Raw genomic sequence first — 23,984 nt, forward strand, 5'->3', positions numbered from 1 at the left:
TCTCTCTGACATAGGGAAGCTTAAGTCACAGAAACACAGAAGATGTTGGTAGGGACCACACTGGGTCATCTGTTCAACCCCCCTGCTTAAGCAGGGTTATCCCAGAGCATTTGGCACGGGATTGTGTCTATATGGTTCTTGAATATCTCCAGTGAGGGAGAGTTCACACCCTCTCTGTTCCAATACTCAATCACCCACACAGTAAAGCTCTTTCTTATGTTTAAGTGGAATTTACTGTGCATCAGTTTTTGACAGTAGTCTCGTGTACGAGTGGTTGGCACCACCAAGAAGAGCCTGGCTCCCTGCTCTTTACACCCCTGCCTTTAGACATTTATAGACATTGATGAGATCAAACCAGTGTAAATTCAGGAAGCATGTGTTCTATTGAAAAAATGTTCATCAGAAGGGCAGTGATTTCTTATACAATTTTTTGGACAGTTACTTTGATCATGTTCTTGTATCTGGGTATTATAACACAGATGGAATCATACAATTGTAGAATGTGAAGGGATTAGAATGGACTAAAAGATCATCTATTCCAAACCCCTGCTGCCTTGGGCAGGGACACCTTCCACTAGAGCAGCTTATTTTAGGCCTTATCCAATCTGGCCTTCAACACGGCCAGGGTTGGGACATCCACAACCTCCCTAGGCCACCTCTTCCAGTCTCTCCCCAGAAGACTAAAGAATTTCTTCTTAATGTCTAACCTAAATTTCCCCCGTTTCAGTTTGTACCCATTACCCCTTGCCCTGTTACTACAGTTCCTGACACTAACTCCCTCTCCAGTTTTCCTGTAGTACCCTTCAGATAGTGGGAGGTTGCACAACCTTCTCTTCTCCAGGATGAACAGACCCAACTTCCTCAGTCTGTCTTTGTAGGGGAGGTGCTCCAGTCCTCTCACTAACATTGTGGCCTCCTCTGGACTTGCTCCAGCAGTTCCATGTCCTTCTTATGCTGAGGGCATGGGAACTGTGTGCTGTAGTCCAGGTGGGGTCTCACGTGAGCAGAATGAGGGACAATCACCTCCTTTGACCTGCTGGCCACGTATGTAATTTACTGGCATAGCAGAGAGGAAGGGGAAAATATTTATGTAAGAAAGGAGAAAATTATGCTGGCTGCCCTCAAGCTGCTTAATGTACCTGCTTAATTCTGCTTACATGTTGCCTATAAGTCTGTGTGTACATTTCATGAAATATTAGAGGTAATGCCATCCAGGCTTATGTTATAGTCCCAAAAAAGGGTTCAGACATATTTCACAAGGAGGCCAAATTCAGAGAAAAATTTAACTCTGAAAGATAGTTGTAAATGTGAATTTAATGGGTGAGATCAACCACATGCTCAGTTACACTTTTTCCCCCCATCAATATCATTTACTAGAGAAAAAAAGCACAAGTAAATTCTTGTAGTATGACAGAGAGCTCCCTTCACCTCATTTAGTCAAATAAAAGATGTGCCTAGTTTTTCCTTTGAAAACTCAGAATCTGGTATGGCAGGAGGCTAGACTTTCCTGAATTTCATCTCTCATAGAAAAACAGCAAGGTTATTTATTTTAAATAATCTCCAGCTGCCATGGGAAAGCTAAAGAATTAAAAACAATAGCAGTAAGTGGGCCCATAACTTATAACAGGACATGATAAAAATGAAATGCCATCGTGAAATATATGCCACACTCTAACAGAAACTTGCTGACTTTGTTTCCACAAGTTCTTCTAAAAAGATACTCCCACATTCATTTTCATCACTCCTCTTTCCTTATACGTAAATAAAGGAATATTGCACTGCTTCCCTTAAACTATGACTACTGAATGTTGCATGACTGTCCAGCTATTCCTCTTTTGCTTTACCACTGCCTCTTAGCCCTCTGGGGGATTTCTGATGGCACAAACACAAGTAGGACATTGTGATTTAAAATGAAAAGCAAATCCGGTTACTTGCTTGTCTAAAAATTGCAGAATAGGGATTAAGGAATTTGAAATATAAGCAGAATTGCAATTTTTCAAATAGCCCAAGAAAATTATTTTCTGTGTTCTATTGAAATGAGTAACTGAATGTTATTGCTTTAGATGCAAGGGAGCCATTAGATCTGTTTTGATGATGAATTCAAAAATTTGTATGTCATCTATCATTCAGATGCACTATGAAGTGTTCTTGCACTGAAAAAGCTATTATTACTTTCCTGCTTTCTTACCCTGTATAAGAAGTCAAGATATCTCCTTTTCTAAAGGCAGGTGTTACTCCTTAGAGAGTAGTACAAAGCATAAGGGTAGCATACCCTTTGTTATTCATCCATTGTGGTTTGTTGATGTGTCACACTGGGGAGAAGAGTTTATTACAGAAATATTAGATGAATAAACCCTTATGGAATTATGAAAAGGCAAATAGACTACAAAGGAGTGTCAGGATTGTTCCGTTTCTCTCCATTCTTTGCAAGATGATAAAATTTAATTCTAGTTTCTATATGTACTGAGATTTTGTTTAGAAGTAGCTTAAAAATATGTTTTTGAGCATTTATGAAAATATGGGTTTGCAACTCAGCACTTCCAACATTAAGAAAGGCATTGCAACAGAAAGGCATTGCAATCCCACAATAGTGGGATTTCTCTGACTCTTTCACAATGTTTTTTATTTAAAAAAATAAATAATTAGTAGAACAGAGGTTTCAAGAGAAAAAAAAATAAATGGAAGCCCTTACAATACTCTGTAAGTATGCAAATGAGAAAGGCATTGCACAGCTGACATCTGGACATGAATCACTTCTCAGGAAATCTTTCTAACTAGAAGTGCCCTGCACAAGAGCCCGCAGTTGGTGAGAGAACACAATGACTAGGACTTGGTCCAGTTCCATTGAAACCAGTTAAGAGGTTCCCTCAAACTGCTGATGACTAGCGACTTACAAGCTACAGACAGAGGTTAGAAAAACCTCCCAACTTTTAACTTATGAGAACCTCGTATTTTATAACTAGACTCCTGTACCAGAAAGATGGTGCCTACTTGGGGTCAGATTACCACTCCTTTGCAAGGTACAAAAACCAAAAAGAACTGGTTTGAGAGGCACATAAAGCTACCAGCATCAGCCTGCTCCACAGCAACTACCCTGCACATCACTTCACATCAATCTGGAAGCTCCCTCAAAGCAGATTTTTAAAGGTCACCACACATACACTGACTTAGGCACTTAAAGCTACAATTAACAGTTCTACTAAATGGGTTTATGAAGACTAAAGCCCACAAGGAAAATATTTGTACACGTCACTGCCATTCAGCTCAAGCCCATCTGCACTACAGAGTCATGCTGCAGCTGTTCACCTTGTTTTGAGGGGGCTGGATTTAAAGCCAAGCCAGGGTCTATAACACATATTGATAGTAGCAGCTTAAATAAGCCATCTGCCCACTGACTACCTAGGATGACCACAGAGCAATTCTCCTATTCAGACAATCAAACTGGAGACATGTTTATTGCTACAATGTGCAAGAGAAGCCAGTCTTTAAATATATGTAGTTCTCATCCCCAGAAGAAAGGCAGTTTTTTTCATGAGTGTCTCAAGTCACCTGCAAGGCAAGAGGATAAAGTGGCCCACCCTTACTTCACATGTATATTGACAAACAGGTTCTCTGCTACAAGATCTCCAGTGCCACAGCAAGACACACTGCTTTCAGTTTATCAAGCTGATTTGCTGCCATGAGAATTTAATTAGATGGGGGCACAAAGAAACACTGCTGGTAGTGTCCACACTGTTAAACACAAACATCCCAAGATAAGAGGCATAGCTACTTTCCAAGGAACAGCCAGTAGTCAGTAAAATAAGGAATATACCTACAACTAATAAACACATAAAAACTAATAAAAACTATGCTGCTTTTTTGTTGCTCTGACAGCTGTATCTAATCATCACAGCTGTGCATGGTATTCAAACAGAATCTGAGTAAGCAGAGAATAGGCATGGTTCCCTGCCTAAGGGAAGCAGAGAGCTGCACAAAGATGAGCAGAGTGGACAGTTAGACTGCCAGAGCAGAACAGTAGTAAGTATGTAAGTAATATGACAAGACTACTATAAAGAGGATGGTTTGCAAATACAGGGTCAAGATACTTGAAATTACATGATTATGAATTATAGAGTAAGCAATACCAGGAAGGCAAAGTCTTTGTATGGATATAGTGGGCCTCTCCTTAACACAAAAGTACTTCAGTCCTTTAATAATCTTTGTTGTCTTGCCCTGGATTCACTCCAGTATGTCCATGTCTTTCTTGTTCTGTGGGCTCAAAACTGGATTCAGCATTCCAAATGTGCTGAATGCAGAGGAAGGATCACTTTCTTTCACATGCTAGCAGTGCTCTTCCTTGTGCAGCCCAGGATGCTGTTGGCCTTTTTTATTGTAAGGGCATATTGCTGGTAGATGATAAGCTTCTTGTTCCCAAAGACCCCAAGGCCCTTCATTGCCAAGGTATACTCCATTCCCCAGAATGTACTGATGGCTGGAATCATTCTTCTCCCAGTGTAAGACTTCGCATCTCTCATTCTTGAGCTCTATGAGATTCCCCTCTGCCCAATTCTCCAGCCTACCAAGGTCCCTCTCAGTCCCTCTGATGTAACAGTCACTCCTCCTGGTTTTGTATAATATGTGAACTTGCTGTAAAAGCACTCTGCTCCACCATCCAGGTTGTTAATGAAGAACCTCAACAGTACTGGCCCCACTATCATGCCCTGAAGTATAATGCTAGTGAACTTGCTTTCAGCTTGATTTTGTGCCATATATCACAACCTCTGGACCTGATTGTTCAGATAATCTTCAATTCACCTCACTATCCATTTATTTATCCCACACTTTGCCAGCTTGTCTTGTTAGAACATTGTGAAAGACAGCATTAAAACCCTATTACAGCCAAGGTAAACAATGTCTCATTGCTCTCCATTCATGCAGCAGGCAAGGCAACTCTCTGTGGAAGTTTATCAAGTTGGTTAAGCATAACTTTCCCTCCATATGTGCATGGTGGCTACTTCTGATGACTTTTGTCCTTCCTGAGACTGAAAATGGTATCCAGGATTAGTTGCTCTGTCATCTTTCCAGGGGCTCACATGAAGCTGGTTGGCTTGTTGTTGCATTGCTGGTGTTCTTTTTCGACTTTCTGGAAGATAGGTGTGACACTTCCTCTCTTCCAGTCTTGAGGGACATCCCCAGTTGCCATGGCCTTTCAAAGACTATCAAGGGTGGACTCCCAAAGACATCTGTCAGCTTTGTCATTGGTGGAGTATGTAAGGCCTATTTGTTTATGTGCTCCTTAAACTGGTCCCTCTCCACCTAGGGAAAGTTTCTTAGCTCCAGACATTTTCTCTGGTTCAGCCTATTTGTCTGGTACAGAGTCCCAAGATTCTTGAAGGTTAGGATTGTTTTGTTTCAAGAGACCTAAGAAGGTGCTCCAAATTTACTCATAATCCAAGGTGGAAAGTTTGATTTAGGTGCATACAAATCCAGTGTAGAGAAAGGTGTCTTTCTGATAGTTGAAACGGTAGTCTGTGGCCCCCCATGGATCATCACTTCCTCAGAAACAAAAGAAAAACTGGAACTAGGTTTTTGATGCCTTACCATTTGTTTTCTTAAGAGCATTGGCTTTGCTAAAAGGAGCCAGAGGAAATGCACAGGAAAAACTGTTATAGCATGTTGCATTTCCAGAAAGATGGTGAAGTCAACATTTTTGTGGTGTTCTGAGAGATGTATGAAATAAGGAAGAATGTGCTTGAAGGGCTCTGTTTAGTTCTTCATACAAAACTCATTAATTGTCAGGATGAAAAAGCCCTATGTAGGGGCAGAAGAAAAAAGTACCTATTTGCAGGTATTTCTGGAGCAAATTTTCAAGCCAGGTCATTGATTCTCCTTCTCAGGATAAAGGCTTATTACCAAAAACAAACAAACAAACAAACAAAAAAATCACATCAAAAACAAAAACACTTACAATGTAGAACTGCTGAAGCCTGCAAGAAGCCTCAAATTCCTGCCTTATTAAATTTGCTTAATCTACTCTTGTCTGGCATCCATGCCAACAAAAAAGATGATTGATGGCATTGTGAGGCCACTCAATCATCTTTGAAATGCCATTTAGGAGGATTCCTTAGGCCTGAATAAGGGCAATTACTATTCATATCTTAAAGAACAAGTTCACAGAAAAACATTTTGAATTCCTCACTAGTGAAAGATGAAACAGAATCTCTGATTCCACAAAGCAATGACATGTCATTTGACTTCACAGTTTCTTGTTGTTTTAGAATGTGCTGCATGTGAAGTTCTTACATGCAAAGGAAGACTTGTCAGCCTACCTGACAGAACTGTCCTGAGAGAAAAATTCATTTTCCACAGATAATAGCTTCCTAGCCTGTCTGACCAAACTGATTGCAAGTGTGTAGGCAATAAGCATCTTTCTGTCCTTTAATCTCACTCTCACCTTCTCTGACATAACTAAAGAGACCTATTTAATTTACCGCAGGAATTGTAAATTCCCCTACCATCAGAAGTATTCAGTGAAAAATTTTACTTCAGTAGTATATTTGAAAATGTATTGAGTAAATTAGTTTCCAGTCAAGTTTTCTGGACAATCTGTATTGCATTTTTGTTCTACAGTTTGGATTCACAAGGCTACTTCACAATACATTGTCTTAATATTTTAGTATCACCTCTGATTGTGGAACTTCTGCAATTCCTAAGGTAGTAAAACTAATTGAAATATTAGCAAATAATCTACCACTTCTTTCATGTATTACAGTCCTGTTGGCTTCCTTAGAAACAATGAAGTGGTGGCCTTTTCTGGATTTGATTTACAGACACAAAAGCATTCCATGAGATGCAGAATGAGTTTTTTAACTTGCCCAAACCCAACACAGGTCACAAAATGCTGAGAAGAACCTAGCTGCAAAAAAACAACTCATGCAAAGAAGTATAAATAAAGGTAACTCTTTAATTCTATTTCTGCTGTAAACTGCTTTTCAGTGTGTATGGGGTTTTGGGTTTTTTTGTTTGTTTGTTTTTAATGATTTAATTGAACCTTAAATAAATGACAGACACTTGAAATACAGGGATTGTTGAAATACATACTGAGTAGAAATCACAATTTATTGCAGACTGTTGCAAGGTAAGGAAATTAAGAAGGCTCTGGTAGAAGGGAAAAGCCATTCTGACAGAGGGGATTTTTAACTTTTTAATTAAATTTTAGAAGAACTTTGAAAGGGAGTTTGACTGTATGGAAAATTGGGTTGCCAAGAGCTTTTGAAGCTCTTTTGAAGCTCTTGGATCTGCCCGAATCTTCTCATTTCCCTCCTAAAACAGCAACAGGTTTGTGACTGAATTCCATACAGAAGGTGAGGTATTGCACCACTTTCCCCTGTTTAAGTGTCAAAGTAATCTACATTCTGAACACATAGAAAGCACCCATTCAGCTGCCTTATCACAAAATGCATTAACTTGACTTTTTTTCCCTGGGTAATCAAGGCAGTAGCATCTATGTGAATGCTTATTTTTCCAGTCAGAGTTCAGTTTTCTTTCTAATACTTGGAAGTGTTAGAGATCTATCTCCTTGCAACAGCAATGCTGGGCTCTGATCTGCTGGAGGAAATCAACTGGAACCAGATGCAAGATGTGACTCTTGAAGAGGGAACTTGTGACTAACATGTACAAACCAGCTGAGAATGGGTTTGGCTATGATCTCAGCCCACAGACTTTAGTGAGGAGCAGGTCAATGATGAGCGATGTCATGCAGGCAGGCCAGAAGCTGATGTAGACTCGCACTCCTACAGCACCACTGAGGCAGGACTGACAGCCCCGAGCTAAGCTGACAAACAAACATTCTGTTTATTCTCAGTGTTTTGCGTGTCACGGGTTTCTGCATCACACACTTTTCAACTGTTCCTCTGACAACAGATGTATTATTTCTGTCATTATGCCTTTTTCAATCACACGGAGGCTTCTTAAAGTAATAATTTACATTTACACACCTCTCAGAAAAGTGAGAGTATTAGTCCTCTCCCTCTCTGCCCTCAAAGTACAAAGAGTGTACTCTCCTCTCTCCTCTGCTCCTGCAGAGTAGAACTGAAATACAACCAGATTAGACTGGATGGTGTCCTTATTCCAAATGTCAATTCAGAGATGCCAAAGACCAGGTATTTTATATAGGTATTGTGTTAGTTCAGCACATTTCTCATACTAAATTGTAGCTGTAAGAATTCGACAGATCTGTAAACTAAACAGAAATGCCTTGGATAAGCCATCTATAAGAATTCAGTTTGACAATTGGATATGAAAAGCTTATTTTAGTGATTAACCCAGTATCATCCAGCAATTTGATAGCAAAAACAGTGACTCAGAACTGGCTGATTTAGGGACCAGCTTTCTCTTCCCTAAAGCTTTGGTCAATGTTTCCCTGCTGTCTCATAAAACACAGGATATATAGACTAGGAGAGTCACCTCCAGTACATCTGGTACAGTCTAGGGCAAGATTGCTCTTGAGGGGGGTATTTTAATGACTGTTCACTAAGTATGCTGAAAGAGGCAAAAATGATGACTGAAAAATCTTAAAACTAGCAGCCTCTATCATTTGAGGGTTATATTACCTTAAACATGTGCTTTGTGTCATAGCCCTGATCATGTATCTTGTGAAGTCAAAAATTGCAAGCCAGTGCACCCCGGCGATACACACAGGGTTGAAACATAGAGATCTCTGTTCCTTTGGCCCAAGAAATAACTGAAGGAGAGAAGACAGATGTGCAGAAGGAGGGAGAAAATATACTCTAGGTAGGCCTCTAACTAAATTCTAAATCTTTACCAATTTTGAATATGTTCTAATGGATCATAGTCCTTTACTTGTGATTTTTTAGGGGAAAAAAGATGATGTTTAACATCATCTGTCTTCTTCTCATGCAGACCCCTTATTTATAGCCCAATTCGTCTCATATTACTCACAGCACTAGGGATAGGCTCTGATTTTCATGACTCAGTCCCCTCAGCAGTATTTCTAATGAAACCAGTATCCTTCAAGTTCCCCTGTCTCCCAACTTGCAGTCCAGCCTCCTTTACTCCTCAGATTTTTGGGCTTCACAGCATTCTCAGCAATCCACTGGCCCAGTATCAGCCAGTATCACTTTATTCTGTCACTCTTCCTTAGTTTCTCCTTATATCTTTTCCCTTCTGAATCCCTTCCTGCCTCTGTAGTCCTTAATCACTGTCAGTAAGAGTTCTCTCATTCACATCATCCCAGCCACCCCGCTCAAATATTGTATGCAGTCTCCATCTCTCACTTCTTCCTGTGGAAGTTGTTTCAAATTACTTAAACTCCACAAGATCTGGTGAAAGGACAAGTCAATCCATTACTGTAATTTGCTAAACCATTAGCACATCTGGACGCATTCACAGTACACAGGGCTGTTCTCAAAGTTGCATAAGAAAGCTGGTCAGAGCAAAAGGGAAACATGCCGGTCTTTTTAGCTTGTTGGAACTTGTGTGGAAACTAAAATTCAAATGTCAGGCTGAAATAAAGAAAATCTGCGGAAATCAAATTCTTGCTGTCACCACAAGGAGATGTACTGCCTGTCACCTATGCCCTGGATGGCCCAATAAAAAAACTATACTGTCATTGCTAGTAAGAAAATTAATGCTAGCATTGCAAGGCTACAAGAACTGTTGGGCTGTTAGATTTCTTATTAGTTTGAATGAATTTATTCGGTACAAACTGAAATTGGGTGTCAAGTGTCTTTTGTTATGATGTAGAATTTAAGTGTGGGATAATACCAGAGACCTTGAAAATATGTGCACAGGCTAAAAACAGAGGCCACAAGACTATAAACATCTCACTGGCAGTCAGCTTCTGGTTCTGGACGATTATAATCTTAAGTGCTGAGAACACTTCTTTAGACATAACAAGGAGGAAGCAATCAAACAACAAGTGCATGTACTTTATGCACTGTTTATGAATAAGACAAATAGATTATGTGGCCATGGGAAGTTAACACCCCCAGAATTGGAGAATGTATCATCCAAGGAAAAGGAGACCAGAGAATTAAAATTCAGACAGTCAAGCTTTTTTGAAATGTACTAGATCTTGATATTTGAAAGGAATTGCTGCTTGCAAATGGTTGTCATCGCTGGATTATCATGGAATTTTCTTCCTAAAAACTATATCAAAGGTGCAAGCACATTTCAAGGACCAAGGCTCTTCAAATATATTTTATCATGCCAGTCAAGTGCTAGGGCTGTGTAGAAGTATGTGTCTGAGTACACAAACTACATGCACTTGTTGTCTCAAACTCTGCAATTCCTGAATAAAGCATTACTGCATGAAAATTCAGTTTGCCTAGTGTGATAACTATCAGTGTGACAACCATCAACTGACAAGCCATGAAATGGTCAAGCAATTGCACTAAACTATCATTGTAGGTCCCTTCCAGCTGGAAGTATTCCACTGTATTCTCTGTGTGCTTCTCATTATTGTCTGCAAATACATCCATCAAATCCTCAGTGTGAGTTGGCTCTCCCACTGAAATAAAAGACAAACCTGCAACAGAACCAGGGTTTTAGACACCACAGAGGAACACAGTTTCACAGAATACAAAGTTAGAATTATTGCAGCCAGACATTTATTAGGAAGTGTTAGGAAGTGTAAGACTGCCTGGGTTGGAATGGTTCACAGTTTCTGTACTATTATTATTTGTTTCTGTATTAGTTCTTACTTTAGTGCTTTACATTAAAAATATTTATACATATATATATATCACTGCATGTCATCTTATGTTCCATTCTACTGCTTTAATGCTGAATAATTAAAAGCACAGAGACTGAACCTTCTGTTATTTTTAGGCTATAACATGCAAAATGTTATGATGTCATTGCTGAATTATTCCAGAAGTTAATTATTTATGTTCTGGAGGCATTTTTTTTCCTGCTTCTTTACCTGATGACTGAACAAGAAACTTGCCCCAGGAAAGAAGGGTGTGTCTGTGCTGTGGAGGTGGTGGTAAATGTTAATGCAGGAAGAACCTAGAGTACCTAAGGAACTACAAGAACAAACTTTTGGCCTCAAGCCATGTAGTTTAGTTGGAGAAATGTCTCATGGGGTAGGTGGTATATTACAGTGTAAACTAAAATTCAGTGAAACATAGCACATTAGAGGCCTGCTTCAGATACTACAATTAAGAAACACTTTAGAGCTGCTTTTTCAATCAGCAAACTTTTGGGGTAAACTTCATTATAATTATTCTCAGTGTTTGTATGCATGCAGTATTAAAGTTACATTCACAAATTGTTTTGCATAGCCAATATTGAGTATCAGGTGTTTTCATAAATCATTAATTTTTAGTATCCTAAAGTTCAACAGACTATGGTATGGCTTTCAACTCCATGTAATTCCTGAAATTATACTGTTTTAGCCCATATGGGGTACATCAGTATTATATATATACCTGCAGTATAGTTTCAACCTTCTATTTTTTTCTCTGGAAAATTTTCATAAAAACATTAAGTATGTATAACCCAATGCACAAATGCAAGAGATCTGAGTCAAATACAGTCCCTTTTTTATAGGGACTGTATTTGACTCAGATCTCTTTCTGTAACAGTCATTCAGGACCCCTAAGAAAGCTACAGCTGCATTTGTATCCACCTGTGACTGTAGTCAAAGTAATTGACCAGTAGAAATTGTTAGTGTGAGTTCTGTTGTCAGGAAACTTTCTCATGTATGAGACAGCCTCAGGCAACTGACCTGTTTCTAGAGAACTGGCTGGTTTTATACAGATACAAACATTCTAGATACTGCAATTCTTGGTTACACAAAGAGAAAAAAATTGTATTTATACAGTGTTCTCATCATAATTTACAAAAGTCAATTCTTTGTAAAAGACAACATCCTTTTCAAGAGCCGCTGGCATATTGCAGTGTATCACTCATCAAGGCCATTTCTGATTTTAAACTGAGGCAATTTCTTAGGCTATCTCTCATGTAGTAGTACACAGCTTAGAGCCTGCTGGTTGTGTTTGATCAGTCACTGCAGTCTGTCAGAAGGATGCAGTTCTCCTTGGGGAACAATCAATACCGGCAAAGAGAACTACTGTGCTGTAACTGTGGTACTAACATTGTGCGTCAATGGGACGCAACTCCACTTCATGTCACTCACCAAGACAAAACAAACCAGATAAAGCAAACAAACACCAGACACGTACCATAAAATCATAACAATCAAAATTATTGATTTTCAGTTCTATTAAAAACCTCAAAGATAGGCCCAGAATGTCACAAGTGTATCTGCATTTCAGTCAGAGAACGATTTTGGAGTAAAATAATCTCAGAAGTGGCCTTAGCTATTGCATCACATTTTACCATTTATTTCCATATATCATGGAAAGTTTTGTCTGAACCAAGTCTCTACAGCTCCTGAAAGGAGTGTGTAGTGAGGTGGGGGTCGGTGTGGTCTGCCGGGCCTGCACTGAGAGGACAAGAGGAAATGGCCTTGATCTGAGACACGGGAGATTCAGATTAGGTATTAGAAAAAAAATTTGTCACTCTCAGGGTGGTCAGGCACTGGAATATGTTTCCCGGGAGGTGGTGGAGTCACCATCCCTGGAAGATTTTAAAGGTCTCTTGGGTGAAGCACCCAGCTGGTGCGTGCTTCCCGGGAAGCCGCTGCAGTGGCGGCAGCGCCCGTGTCCCTGCGGGAAGCGCTGAGGGCGCGGTGCCGCTGCGCCCCCTGCCGGCCCTGGGGAAGAGAGTCCGCGCCCACCGGCGGCGCCGCTTGCTGCGCCCGGGAGAAGGCGCGGCCGGACCGGGAATGGCGGCGCCCATTGGTGCGACCGGGAGAAGGCGTGGCCGGACCGGGAATGGCGGCGCCCATTGGCGCGGCCGGGAGAAGGCGCGGCCAGACAGGGAATGGCGGCGCCCATTGGTGCGGATGGAAAGAGGCGCGGCGGCGCCGGCAGCGGCGGCGCAGTCGCGGGCGAGCCTTGGGGCTGTCGCCATCTCGCCATGGCTCGCGAGTTCGAGTTGTGCCCCGGGCGGCGCGTCGGCGGCGACCAGCCCTGCTTCATCATCGCCGAGATCGGGCAGAACCACCAGGGCGACCTGGACATCGCCAAGCGCATGATCCGCATGGTCAAGGTGCGAGGGGGGGAGGCGGGTGAGGGAGAGCGCCGGGCCGCGGCCTGGGTTTATTCCAGACACAGATTGTCTGCAGGGAGACCCTTGCATTTGACTTTGATGAAGGGTCTCGAGTGCTTGTCCAGTGAGGAGCGGCTGAGGGAGCTGTGGTTCTTCAGCCTGGAGAAGAGGAGGCTCAGGGGTGATATGATCACTCTTTACAACTTCCTGAGAGGAGAGTGTGGCCAGGTGGGGCTCGGCCTCTTCTGTCAGGCTGCTAGTGACAGGATGAGAGGACGTGGCCTCAAGCTGTGCCACAGAGGTTAAGGCTGGCCATCAGGAAGAATTTCTTCACGGAGAGGCCGAACAGACGTCGCAGCGGGCTGCCCAGGGAGGTGGTGGAGTCGCTGTCCGTGGAGGTGTTTAAAGAAAGACTGGACGTGGCACTTGGTGCCATGGTCTGTTTGACAAGGTGGAGCTCAGTCACCTCAAGGACTCGATGATCTCAGAGGTCTTTTCCCACTAATTCATCTGTGATCTTTTGTTATGGCTGCAGCCCCGCAGCTGGGGCATGAGCTTACGGGGAATTTAGGAAGTATCTGAACCATTAAGCTGCTGAACCATCTCTCATGAACCTCCAGTTTGACTTGGTTGACATCAGGGCTTTATTGCAGTAAAGCTTGTGTCATCCAGTAAGACAGTCAAACTGCTTTCAAATTTGATGTTATATCCATTAGATAGAAAACCACACATCATCACAGCTCAGGACATGGTGTATTCAGTTATGTGACTGGGCTGAAAGTGGAGACCAGCCTAATGAGGATTTGTCTTTACTGTGTGACTTCATATGAATTATTATTCCTTCAAATGTATTATTATTCCTAGAGGTGTTCAAGAATGTCTGGTGCTGGTGACATGATCTAGGGATAACTGTGGTGATGCTGGGTGGATGGTTGGACTGGATGATCTTAAAAGTTTCTTCCAGCTTTGATGATGCTATGAATTTCAGTTTCATACTCCTTGTTCCATAGAATCCTGTGTCCTTTTTAATGTAGCATTATCAGTGACAGCTGATCTGGTGAAAACACCACAGAAGTCAACTCTTCGAATAAGCAACATGCATAGCTAAGTAGTTTTGTAGGTTTAATATGGTTTCTCTGAACTGCTGCTCTACTAAGTGTATCAGGACTCTGAAATAAAAGGGTTCACACGTGTGTAGGTCCACAGTCACTCTGTGTTCATTACCATTTCTGTGAGTGCAGGTTCACTTGCAGTTCCACTCAGTGTGCACCAGCTTGTTTTGCAGGACTGCGGAGCAGACTGTGCTAAGTTCCAGAAGAGTGAACTGGAGTACAAATTCAACAAGAAAGCCTTAGAAAGGCCCTACACCTCTAAACACTCCTGGGGAAAGACTTATGGGGAACACAAGCGCCACTTGGAGTTCAGTCATGACCAATATAGAGAGCTAAAGAAGTATGCAGAGGAGATTGGCATTTTCTTCACAGCTTCTGGCATGGATGAGGTATGTAAGCCATACTGGAATGACAAGGGGAGTCTGGCTGTTGTGTCTGTTGGGTATTACTTAGGTGTGATAGTTTTTACAAAAAAAGAATATACAGAAAATCAATTTCTTAACTGAGACACCTAGAGTAATTTGCCAGTTCACCTGTGTTCCTATAATGGTTGGCTGAATATTTTGGAAGACTTGCCACATGTTGAGATACTTTTCAGAGTAATTAGTATTAGGGACAAGGCTTCATTTTGACCTTCATGAACAATTGAGCCTTTGAGAGTATAGATCAAGATAGCAATCAGACTGCTCTCCAGTGTTGTCTGGTATGTTGGTTTCAAGCATATCAAACTTCTTTCTATATTTAAACCAGATTCCTTTCTTGATCTAATCCCCATTATTTCCCTCTTTTTTTCCACCCTCCTTGTTGTTTACTAGACCCTTGTGGTGTTTCTAAGCAGTAGGAGTTTTATGCCCCTATTTCTTTTACTAATCTCATGGAGTGGCTCACACCTTGTCCTGTTACTGCTGAATCATTTACTGATTTTTGCCAGTGGGCTCTTGAACAGTCAGTCACCAGCTTCACAACTCCATGAAACTCCTGCTGCTGTTCCCCCTTAGACATGTATACTTGTAGCTGTTGCGTGTCATTTGCCTCAGGATAATGGTAGTGACAGTATTAACAAATGCAACATACAGTTCATATGTGTAAGCTGTAAAGGTCAGGTAACACTTGAACTTCAGTATAGATGAGAGATTACAGATTTATTTTTCTTTGTGGCCTAGAAAAGACAGAGAACCAAATGGAAAGTAAGTACCAGAAGTAAGCTAGCCACTCTTGCATATGGCCAGCAGAACCATGTCCGTGGCTTTCTGGAAGTAGACATACCCAGGATAGGACAAGGAAGTGATTTACTTAATGTTTTAAGGCAATCTATTCTGTGTCTCTCTCTTGCAATCAGAGACAATTCCTGATACATGAGTGTTATTTCTTACAATTTGTCTCTCTCTTCATCTGATGATAGACAAATATGCTATGTGTATATGGCAATAACTCAGTGCCATGGATTCAGAAATAGATCTGTGAAAAGAGAGTGTGGTGATGTTTCTTTTATTGCTCTCTTCACATCTAGAAGACCTGCTGAACAACATGCATTCCTTTAAGAAAGGAGAACACAGGAATCTCGGAGTTCTGTATCTGGGATCTTAAAAAACCCACGTGCCTTTGGGGAGAAGAAAACCCGCACATTCCTTCTTTGATGTTGAAACCTCTAGTCTCTAAAGGCTGTAGTACAACACAGAACGCCTTTTATAGGCAGCAACTAAGATCACTTTCTGCTGCTCGGATCCCTCTTCTTTTCTGCTGTGCTCTTTATCAGCTAATTAACAGAAGTGATACATGTTTGTGCCTTCTTTTTGAGCAGTAATTACATTACACCCTAATATTTCTGGTGGCATTTCTGTAAGACAGGGGTTTGGAACTTAAAATATTTCATAAATTGACATAAAAACTCTTTAAGAATGCATTAACTTCTGAAAGTTTTTATACATTAACTTCTGTAAATTTAACATAATCTCCGGAGGTCCAGATACATCAAAGAGGTTAAATTGTGTGTTTAACTATATGAGGAAATTATTTAAGTGATGTGTGAAATAAATAAAAAAGCCTTTGAATAACTTTTTTATTTATTCTGTTCTGGTGTGTACTGGAGACAAACCAGGATCTCATTGAACCACTCCCTTTGATGTCATTTCTGTTATTTGAAATTACTTCCTGGTTCTTGAATCTCTTAAAGAAGAGCTGCTAATTTTCAAGAGATATTTACCAAATGAAGAGTGGCCTTAGATGCAAGGTCTACCTGTCATATTTAATTTTTTGCCATCTCCTGAGATAAGATCTGTGTCTTTTTAATATAGATTACTCATTGTCTTTATGCACAATACATCTGAATAAACTGTATTAAATAGTGAACAGAGATGTTATACATAGCAGGTACAAGAAATTTAATCTCCATCATACTGATGGTAGCAAAATTAGACTGAATAAGGCGTTATTATCTTTGTGGACATTAGCATTCTTTCTCTGGTGTTAAGTAAATGTAACTGCAACAAGAAAAGAGCTGAAGCAATTAAAAGTGTTTGTGGGTGGTTGACAAGGGGCAAAGGTAACTGTTTTATTATTTTTCCCAGAGGTGAATGAAGGATTTAAATACCTCTTGCCTGCGATAGATTTGGAATTTAAATTTTCTTCCAATAAAGTACTAATTTTTAAAAGGCCACTTACTTACCCATTTTCAGGAAGTCTCTAATAATTCTGGAATTGTTGGGCATATTTTTAGAGAAAGGCAGAGTATAATTAGCATTTAAATAAAGAGTTTTATAGTCTTTGCTTTGGCATATTTTTTTGTCTAGTATCTTTCCTAAAAGGAAACTAATTTTGAATTTCCCTTCTTGGGCACTTTTGGGTTTTTTTCCTGGTGCTTATTTAATATGCCCATACAAGTTTTCAGTATGATGAATCTGTTCTACTATCTGTAGTTTTAAACACTCTGTAGCTTGATCTTTCTGATCTGCAAGACACGTGTGGCAGGAAAACTCGGTGCATGCTTGTATCACATTTCTTCTTCAACAGGCAGACTTCCATCTGCAGGTAGTTGCTCTCTCTGGTAGTGTTTAAAAAAAAGAGAGAAAAAAGCAAGAATGTTGTGATACACAGGTTCATCTGCAAGCTGAGATGGAGCTCTGCTTGCTTGTACTAAGCAGCAGACTGTAGAGCTGGTGAGACCAGAGACTGCCTTGAGACAGTGATCCCAGTCAAAACTTCGCACTAAAACAGAAGTATGAAAGAAGGCATCGTAATTATACTCCACCTGGAGGGAAATCAGAAACTAATATTGTCAAGATAGCAAATGCTACTTCAGGAGCAGTGTTTTTTGTGTATAATACTGTATAAAACCCACCTGTTTAATTAAGCTTTGGGTTTGTTGTGTCAAACAGTTGTTTATTTCCAAGCACAGTAGTTCTTGATCCCTTGCTCCAGCTGAAACGGAGTGTTAAAACATTATTTCTTTTCCTTGTAGATGGCTGTGGAATTTCTACATGAACTGGATGTTCCATTTTTCAAAGTAGGATCAGGAGATACAAATAATTTTCCATATTTGGAAAAGACTGCAAAGAAAGGTAAGCATTTTCTTTGAGCCATCTTGGTGAACATCACAATTTCTCAGTAGCTCAGTTATTACATTTTTCCTCCAGTTGATTTTTGGGAAGAAAATCTGAAGTTTCTTTATATTTCAGACTTTGAAAAAAAAGTTTTACCCAGAGTTCTTTTCTAGTTTTACTGAATTAATTTACTTTAAAGAATTTAATTTAATCTTGGGTAGCTTTCTTGTTGACATAGGACAAAACTTGTGCATATTTTCTAATGGCTAGGTCGCCCAATGGTGATTTCCAGTGGGATGCAGTCGATGAGCACAATGCATCAGGTTTATCAGATTGTGAAGCCCATAAATCCAAACTTCTGCTTCCTGCAGTGCACCAGCGCGTACCCGCTTCAGCCAGAGGACGTCAATCTCCGTGTTATATCGGTCAGTGAGTAACCCCCAGAGCGTGCTGCGGGTAGGGTGGCAGAGAAGGGTTGTGTGCTTTTACTGAGATACACTTCCAGGTCTTAAGGTGTGCTGGAATTTGCTTCTGAGAAGTTACAGGATGTGTCACCTTCCTCTAATTCACACTGAAGTTGAAAGATCCACTGGGTCCTTTTTTAGCAGAACTCATCTTTGAGGAATATGATAAAGGATATTGCTGGAGTATTCACAGTTCAACAGAGGAAAACATGACATGGTTATCAGGTTAACCCTGTGCTTTATAGTGCTAAGAAAAATCATGTAGACTGTTATCATTAAGAAGGTGCATGAAGTGAGAATGTAATTCTAAATAGGGAGTTAGACCAGAAACTTTGTTAAAAAAGTTTCATGTGACTATCAGAGCCATGAGGAAAATTGATTCGACCCTACTATAGTTTCCTTCATTTGAAATGTTACTTGTATATGCCAAATAGTGATGTGAGAAAGTTTTCCCAAACTGGCCAGTGTTCAAGCACTACCTTAGATCTATGCACACATAATATATTATTTTTAATAGAATGACACATGGCTGCATTTAAGTGCTTTTAGGACTTGGTGACTGTTCTCTGTGCTTGGATTAAAAGGTTGCTTCAGATTTTAAATACAATGTTGAAGAAATCTGTTTTGGATACAGATTAAGTTTAACCAATCCACTGGGTTCTTGGATAAAAATAGGATACTATTACTGTTACTTAGGCTGATAGAGGCCTTGAAGACCTTGAATAGTAGAAGTGTATTAAAAGGAGAAATGTAAGTTGTAGAAGAGAATATGCTTCCTTTTTCTTGTCAGTATTGATAATATTAGTCAGATTTGGAATGTGGTGATTGGTAATGCAGTGTAACTTGTTGAATTTAAAACGTTGCATTCTCTGCATATCCAACTGCTTGTTTTATGGCACAGTATTTGTCCACTGCAGTTATCACTGTTAAATTTGCTTTGTTTTTGAAACTGCTGCCTTGGTAATTCAGACCAACTCTGTCATGATTCAAGGCATATCAGTCAGCTTTTCCTGATATCCCCATTGGCTATTCGGGGCATGAAACTGGCATAGCCATTTCAGTGGCAGCAGTTGCTATGGGTGCTAAAGTACTGGAACGCCACGTGACTCTCGACAAAACATGGAAAGGAAGCGACCACCAAGCATCTCTGGAGCCAAATGAGCTGGCAGACTTAGTGAAAGCCATCCGTACTGTGGAAAAAGCAATGGGTTCTCCAATCAAACAGCTCTTGCCCTGTGAAATGGCTTGCAATGAAAAGGTAACTTTTGATTTTAGTTTGTGTAAACCTGCAACTAATTTAGACCTATAGCTAATAACTCTGTATTCAGAAAAATAGGTTGTGAATTGTTTATTGCAGTAGCATTTCTGCCTCTGCACTTAGAAAATTTCACACTGCATAATGTTGGCAGTTTTGATTATAATAGAGTTATATGTTTATCATCCAGTGGTTACCTAAGTTGAGTAACAGCCTGGAATCATTTAGGTTGGAAAAGACTCATGAGGTCATTTAGTCCAACTTAACACTGCCAAGCCCAACCACTAATGTATGTTCCTAAGTGCCATGTCTATGCATTTTAAATAACTCCAGGAATCATGTCTCAACTGCTTCCATGTTGTAGACTGTTTGAGTGCTTGATCACCCTTTTAGAGAAGAAATTTTTCCTAATATCTAGTCTAACCCTCCCCTGGCACAGCTTGAGGCCATTTCCTCTTGTTCTGTCATTTGCTGCCTGGGAGAAGAGACCACTCAGCTGACTACAGCCTCCTTTCATGGAGTTATAGACAGTGATAAGGCCCCCTCTGAGCTTCCTTTTCTCCAGGCTAAACACCCCCCAGCTCCCTCAGCCACTTTTCAAAGGACTTGTGCTCCAGACCTTTCACCAGCTTTGTGGCCCTTCTTTGGATTCACTCCAGCATTTCAATGTCCTTCTTGTAGTAAGGGGCCCAGAACTGGACATGGGATTTGAGTTGTGGCCTCACAGTGCCAGGTACTTGCCAATAGTAATAGGAATATTACCTCTATGATTTTATATTAACTGCTTTTACACTAAACTAAAATACCTGTCATTCTAATCAGATTCCCTCCATTGTGACTTGAAAAATTCCAGTGAGCTACTGTCCAGTTTCAGAAAACATCCGCATGTTCCTGGCAGCCTAGTTAGAGTGAGAGTAACCATGCTAAATTAATCTTCATTTGGAATAAGTAATGGAGAAGGCAGTTCTACACAACCTAAGTTCTAAAATAACTGCAGAACATTTTTTATCCTTTTATGTTAAACTAAGCTAGCAATGTATTTAACTTCAACATTGTTTTTTTCCCCCTCCCTGTAGCTGGGAAAGTCGGTAGTAGCAAAAGTGGCAATTCCTGAAGGTGCAGTATTGACACTTGACATGCTGACGGTGAAGGTGGGAGAGCCAAAGGGATTTCCTCCAGAATGCATCTTTGACCTCGTGGGCCAGAAGGTTAAAAGAAGTATTGAAGAAGATGAAACCATCACTGAGCAAGCAGTGGAAAATCACGTAAAAAAAGTGAAGTGCTAAACCAAAGCACTCCATTCCATATTTCTCAATGTACTACCATGCAATGTGGTTGAGAATAGCAGCATGGTAGATTAGAAGAAAGTGGTGTAATTATGAGGGTACAAACAGGATAGAATTTTCAGGGTCTTGTTACCAGGAAGTTTCAGAAGCAAAGGGGATATAAATTATGAAGATTTTATTAGAAACTGTATAGCATTGTGCCTAGGAAATGCCATGATCCTCTCTTCTCCATTTCACTTAATCTAGATTAATTTGGAGTTCTGCCAAATAAAAGACCACAGTCTGCTGCTTTCCAGCTTCCCTTTTCTGTTAAGAATACAGTAAATTATGAGAATTTTGTCTACACTTTGAATTGCTCTAGCCCTGTGTTATGGTTTGACACTGGCACAATGCCAGTGCCCTTATGAGAATACCCTCTCCCTGGTTTCTGCAGTGAGATGTGACCAGGAATAAGCAAAGCAGGTTCTCACTTAGGAAAAAAAAATTTATTAATTAAACTACAAGGGAAAGGAAAAAAAAAAAAGGAAACAAGGAAAATGAAAACTTCACAAACACATCTCCTCTTCCTCTCCACTAAATTCTCAATACAGTACATTCTCAAATCATCAACTCTCAGTCCGGCACTACCTTTTAGAATACTCAGTCTTCAGTTTATCAAGAGAAGGAGTCTTTCTTGTGCCAATGGTGACTTCTTTTCATGTCCAGCACTCTCACTACTGAACACGGACCAGAGCTGCTTCTAGGGTCGACTTTTAAGGATGCTTCGTTCCACTCTAAAAAGGCACAGTCTCAACTTTGGGACATCTGTTCCCCCCATATTTTTCACCCTCTGGGGCCGAGGAGCACCAACACTGAACCCTCTTGGTCCTGAGGCATTGCCTCCCCCTAGAATGCAGTCCCTGTATCACAAGGAACATGGTTCTGTCCATGGCTGTACAAAAAGAGTCCAGCAAAAGCCACTCCATCATCTCTTCCCACGAGGATTCTTCTCTACTCTTCCACTATCTCTCACTCGCCCAGACCTCTCTCACACTTGCACATTTCTTTCTTCATCTTCTACTCTATCTTTCTTCTAGGAAAGGTTATTGTTCTGTAAAGTTTTCATTGACTGAAAAGAGGTTAAAAGCTCCTACACGCGGCCAGCTGCACCCCCCCTTCTTCTCCGTCCCAGCCGTGCTGCCGGCACAGGCCCATGTTTATCAAGTCTCAAGGTTACAGTCCCAGGCAGCGGCTCTCTCTCTCTCTCTGTCTCCCAGGGGGGGCTGCCCGATGGCTCCCCGTGTCTCTCTCTCTCTCTCTCTTCCACCCCCGGGGTCAGGCCTACCTCTCCCGGCCACATGGCTTTTCCCCTCCCCTGGCCGGGGGAGAGACCTGAACTCTTTCCCACCGGAAACCCAAGAGGACCCTCCCAGGGGAGAGCTCTGGTTTTAACCCCGTGTTCTCAGAGGTGGATCCATGTCCTAATGGCCACATTAAGTGCCAGTATTAAAATCTAAGCACCAATTAGCCTCACCACAGCATCCCAGAAAACATATTTCCTGTCAAACCACCACACCCTGTATCTTTCGATATGCCTCTCTTTTCTGCCATTTGCCTCACCTGTGTGATAGCAGGACTCTGGTTGGAGTTGAATACAGATAAGTGAAGGTTTACAGTGAACAGAAAACTTAAATGCAACCTGGATGGATTTTTTTTTAAGATGAAAGTCTTAAAAGTGTCATGATAAAGCATTGGGTTGCAGCAATCTGTATTCTGTGGGAAAATGGGCTTCATGAGAAAGCTAATTTCTCAAGAGACAGTACCAGGAAAGGAAGCATAGGGGTATTTAGAAAGGTCCCATTTAAGGAGCAAGAGAGCCTTTTTTGAACTGAAAGGCCAAAAGGCATGCCAGAGAGATTGAGGAGGGAAGAAAAGTAGATCTGAGATGAATCAGTGGAAATAAGTTTAACTTATGCTTCAGAAAATCTGAAAAGCATCTATGGCAAGTTGAGTGAAGTCTGGAATATTAAGTCGATTCTGCAGAGCAGAATCGGGGTGGGGGCAACTTCTCAGGTAGGAAGCCAAATGCTGGTGAAATTTGAGCAGCTTTTTTTTTTTCTGTCCTAGCCAGAATCCTGTACATTGGGATTTTTCTCCCAAAACGTGTGTGAGATCGCTGAGGCTGACTGCCTGACTACATCACACCATTATGCTTCAGCATGATGGCCAGTACATGATTTGTGTGGTCTGCTCTTGCATCCCAGCTTCTCACTTGAAAAGTGAGAAATGCAATTCCACTCCTATTGCCTGCTGCTTTTCCCTTTGACCAGAAGGGAGCTGTATAGCTGCAGCTGCAAGCCATTAATTCTTCAAGTACCTTGCTTAGGACAGAACTGCTTTGCAAAAATTAATCTTTTTTCTGTGGTGGAATCATTTACTAGTGATGGTTACTTGGAACTTGCTACCTTTTTGTCATGAGTTGGTGGAGTATCTTGAATTTGGTGGTGAGTGGTTTTGTACCTATAAACTGTTTACTTTCAAAATGTGCAATTCTGAGGAAACTGTATTCATATCTTTATAAGGGGAAGCAGAGGTTGAGTCATATACTTGACCATATATGGTCAAGTGATCTGTGACTGATGCAGTATGCTTGCCTTACATTAAAAAACTACTTAATTGTTAAAAGATTTTTTTTTTTTCATTTCAAATTTGAAAAATAAATTTAGCTTATAAAACAAGCTCTTGTTTCTGCATTTCAGCCTATGGTCAGACCTTGCCTTTGCCAGCACTGGTGATGCAGTATTATAATACCCTTTAGTATTTGAACACTGTAACATTACCTGACCAGTTTCAAATAGCAGTGGTTTTTCCCTCTGGGCTGGTCCTGGAGACAGCTGCAAGCAAAAGCTCCAGAAATGTCCAGGACTTTAATAATGTATTGGTGGGGGGGAAACATGCATATACAGAAAATTGCAAGCTGTGTCCCGTAGTTTTATGTGAATGTTGCAAATGGGACGCAAAGATAAATGGGCCACAAATGCACCTCTGGCCTGGTGTTTTCATTCCACCTGTGAGCCCTGCAGATATTTCATCCTCTTAGGGGTTGTACACAGCTTCTTCTCATGCTGTCACTCAGTGGAAGGAATAGGGCCACCCAAAAGTCCGATTCAGAGCTTCTGTCACATGTAAGACCAGCTAGTGACTATTAAATGTGGCCACAGAAGCTC

At 40.9% G+C, this 23,984-nt stretch overlaps 1 protein-coding gene across 1 annotated transcript; it reads left to right on the forward strand.

The window, feature by feature from the left end:
* Positions 1-12,973: 12,973 nt before the first annotated feature.
* Positions 12,974-23,495, forward strand: NANS (N-acetylneuraminate synthase). The gene is made up of 6 exons (XM_036403854.2): positions 12,974-13,122; positions 14,408-14,623; positions 17,692-17,791; positions 18,044-18,198; positions 19,229-19,495; positions 20,569-23,495. Exons 1-6 carry the CDS (start codon positions 12,991-12,993, stop codon positions 20,776-20,778), a joined length of 1,080 nt encoding a protein of 359 aa, XP_036259747.1. The 5' UTR covers positions 12,974-12,990; the 3' UTR covers positions 20,779-23,495.
* Positions 23,496-23,984: the final 489 nt, after the last annotated feature.

This window comes from Molothrus ater, chromosome Z (assembly GCF_012460135.2).
Source record: "Molothrus ater isolate BHLD 08-10-18 breed brown headed cowbird chromosome Z, BPBGC_Mater_1.1, whole genome shotgun sequence".
NCBI classification, from domain to species: domain Eukaryota; kingdom Metazoa; phylum Chordata; class Aves; order Passeriformes; family Icteridae; genus Molothrus; species Molothrus ater.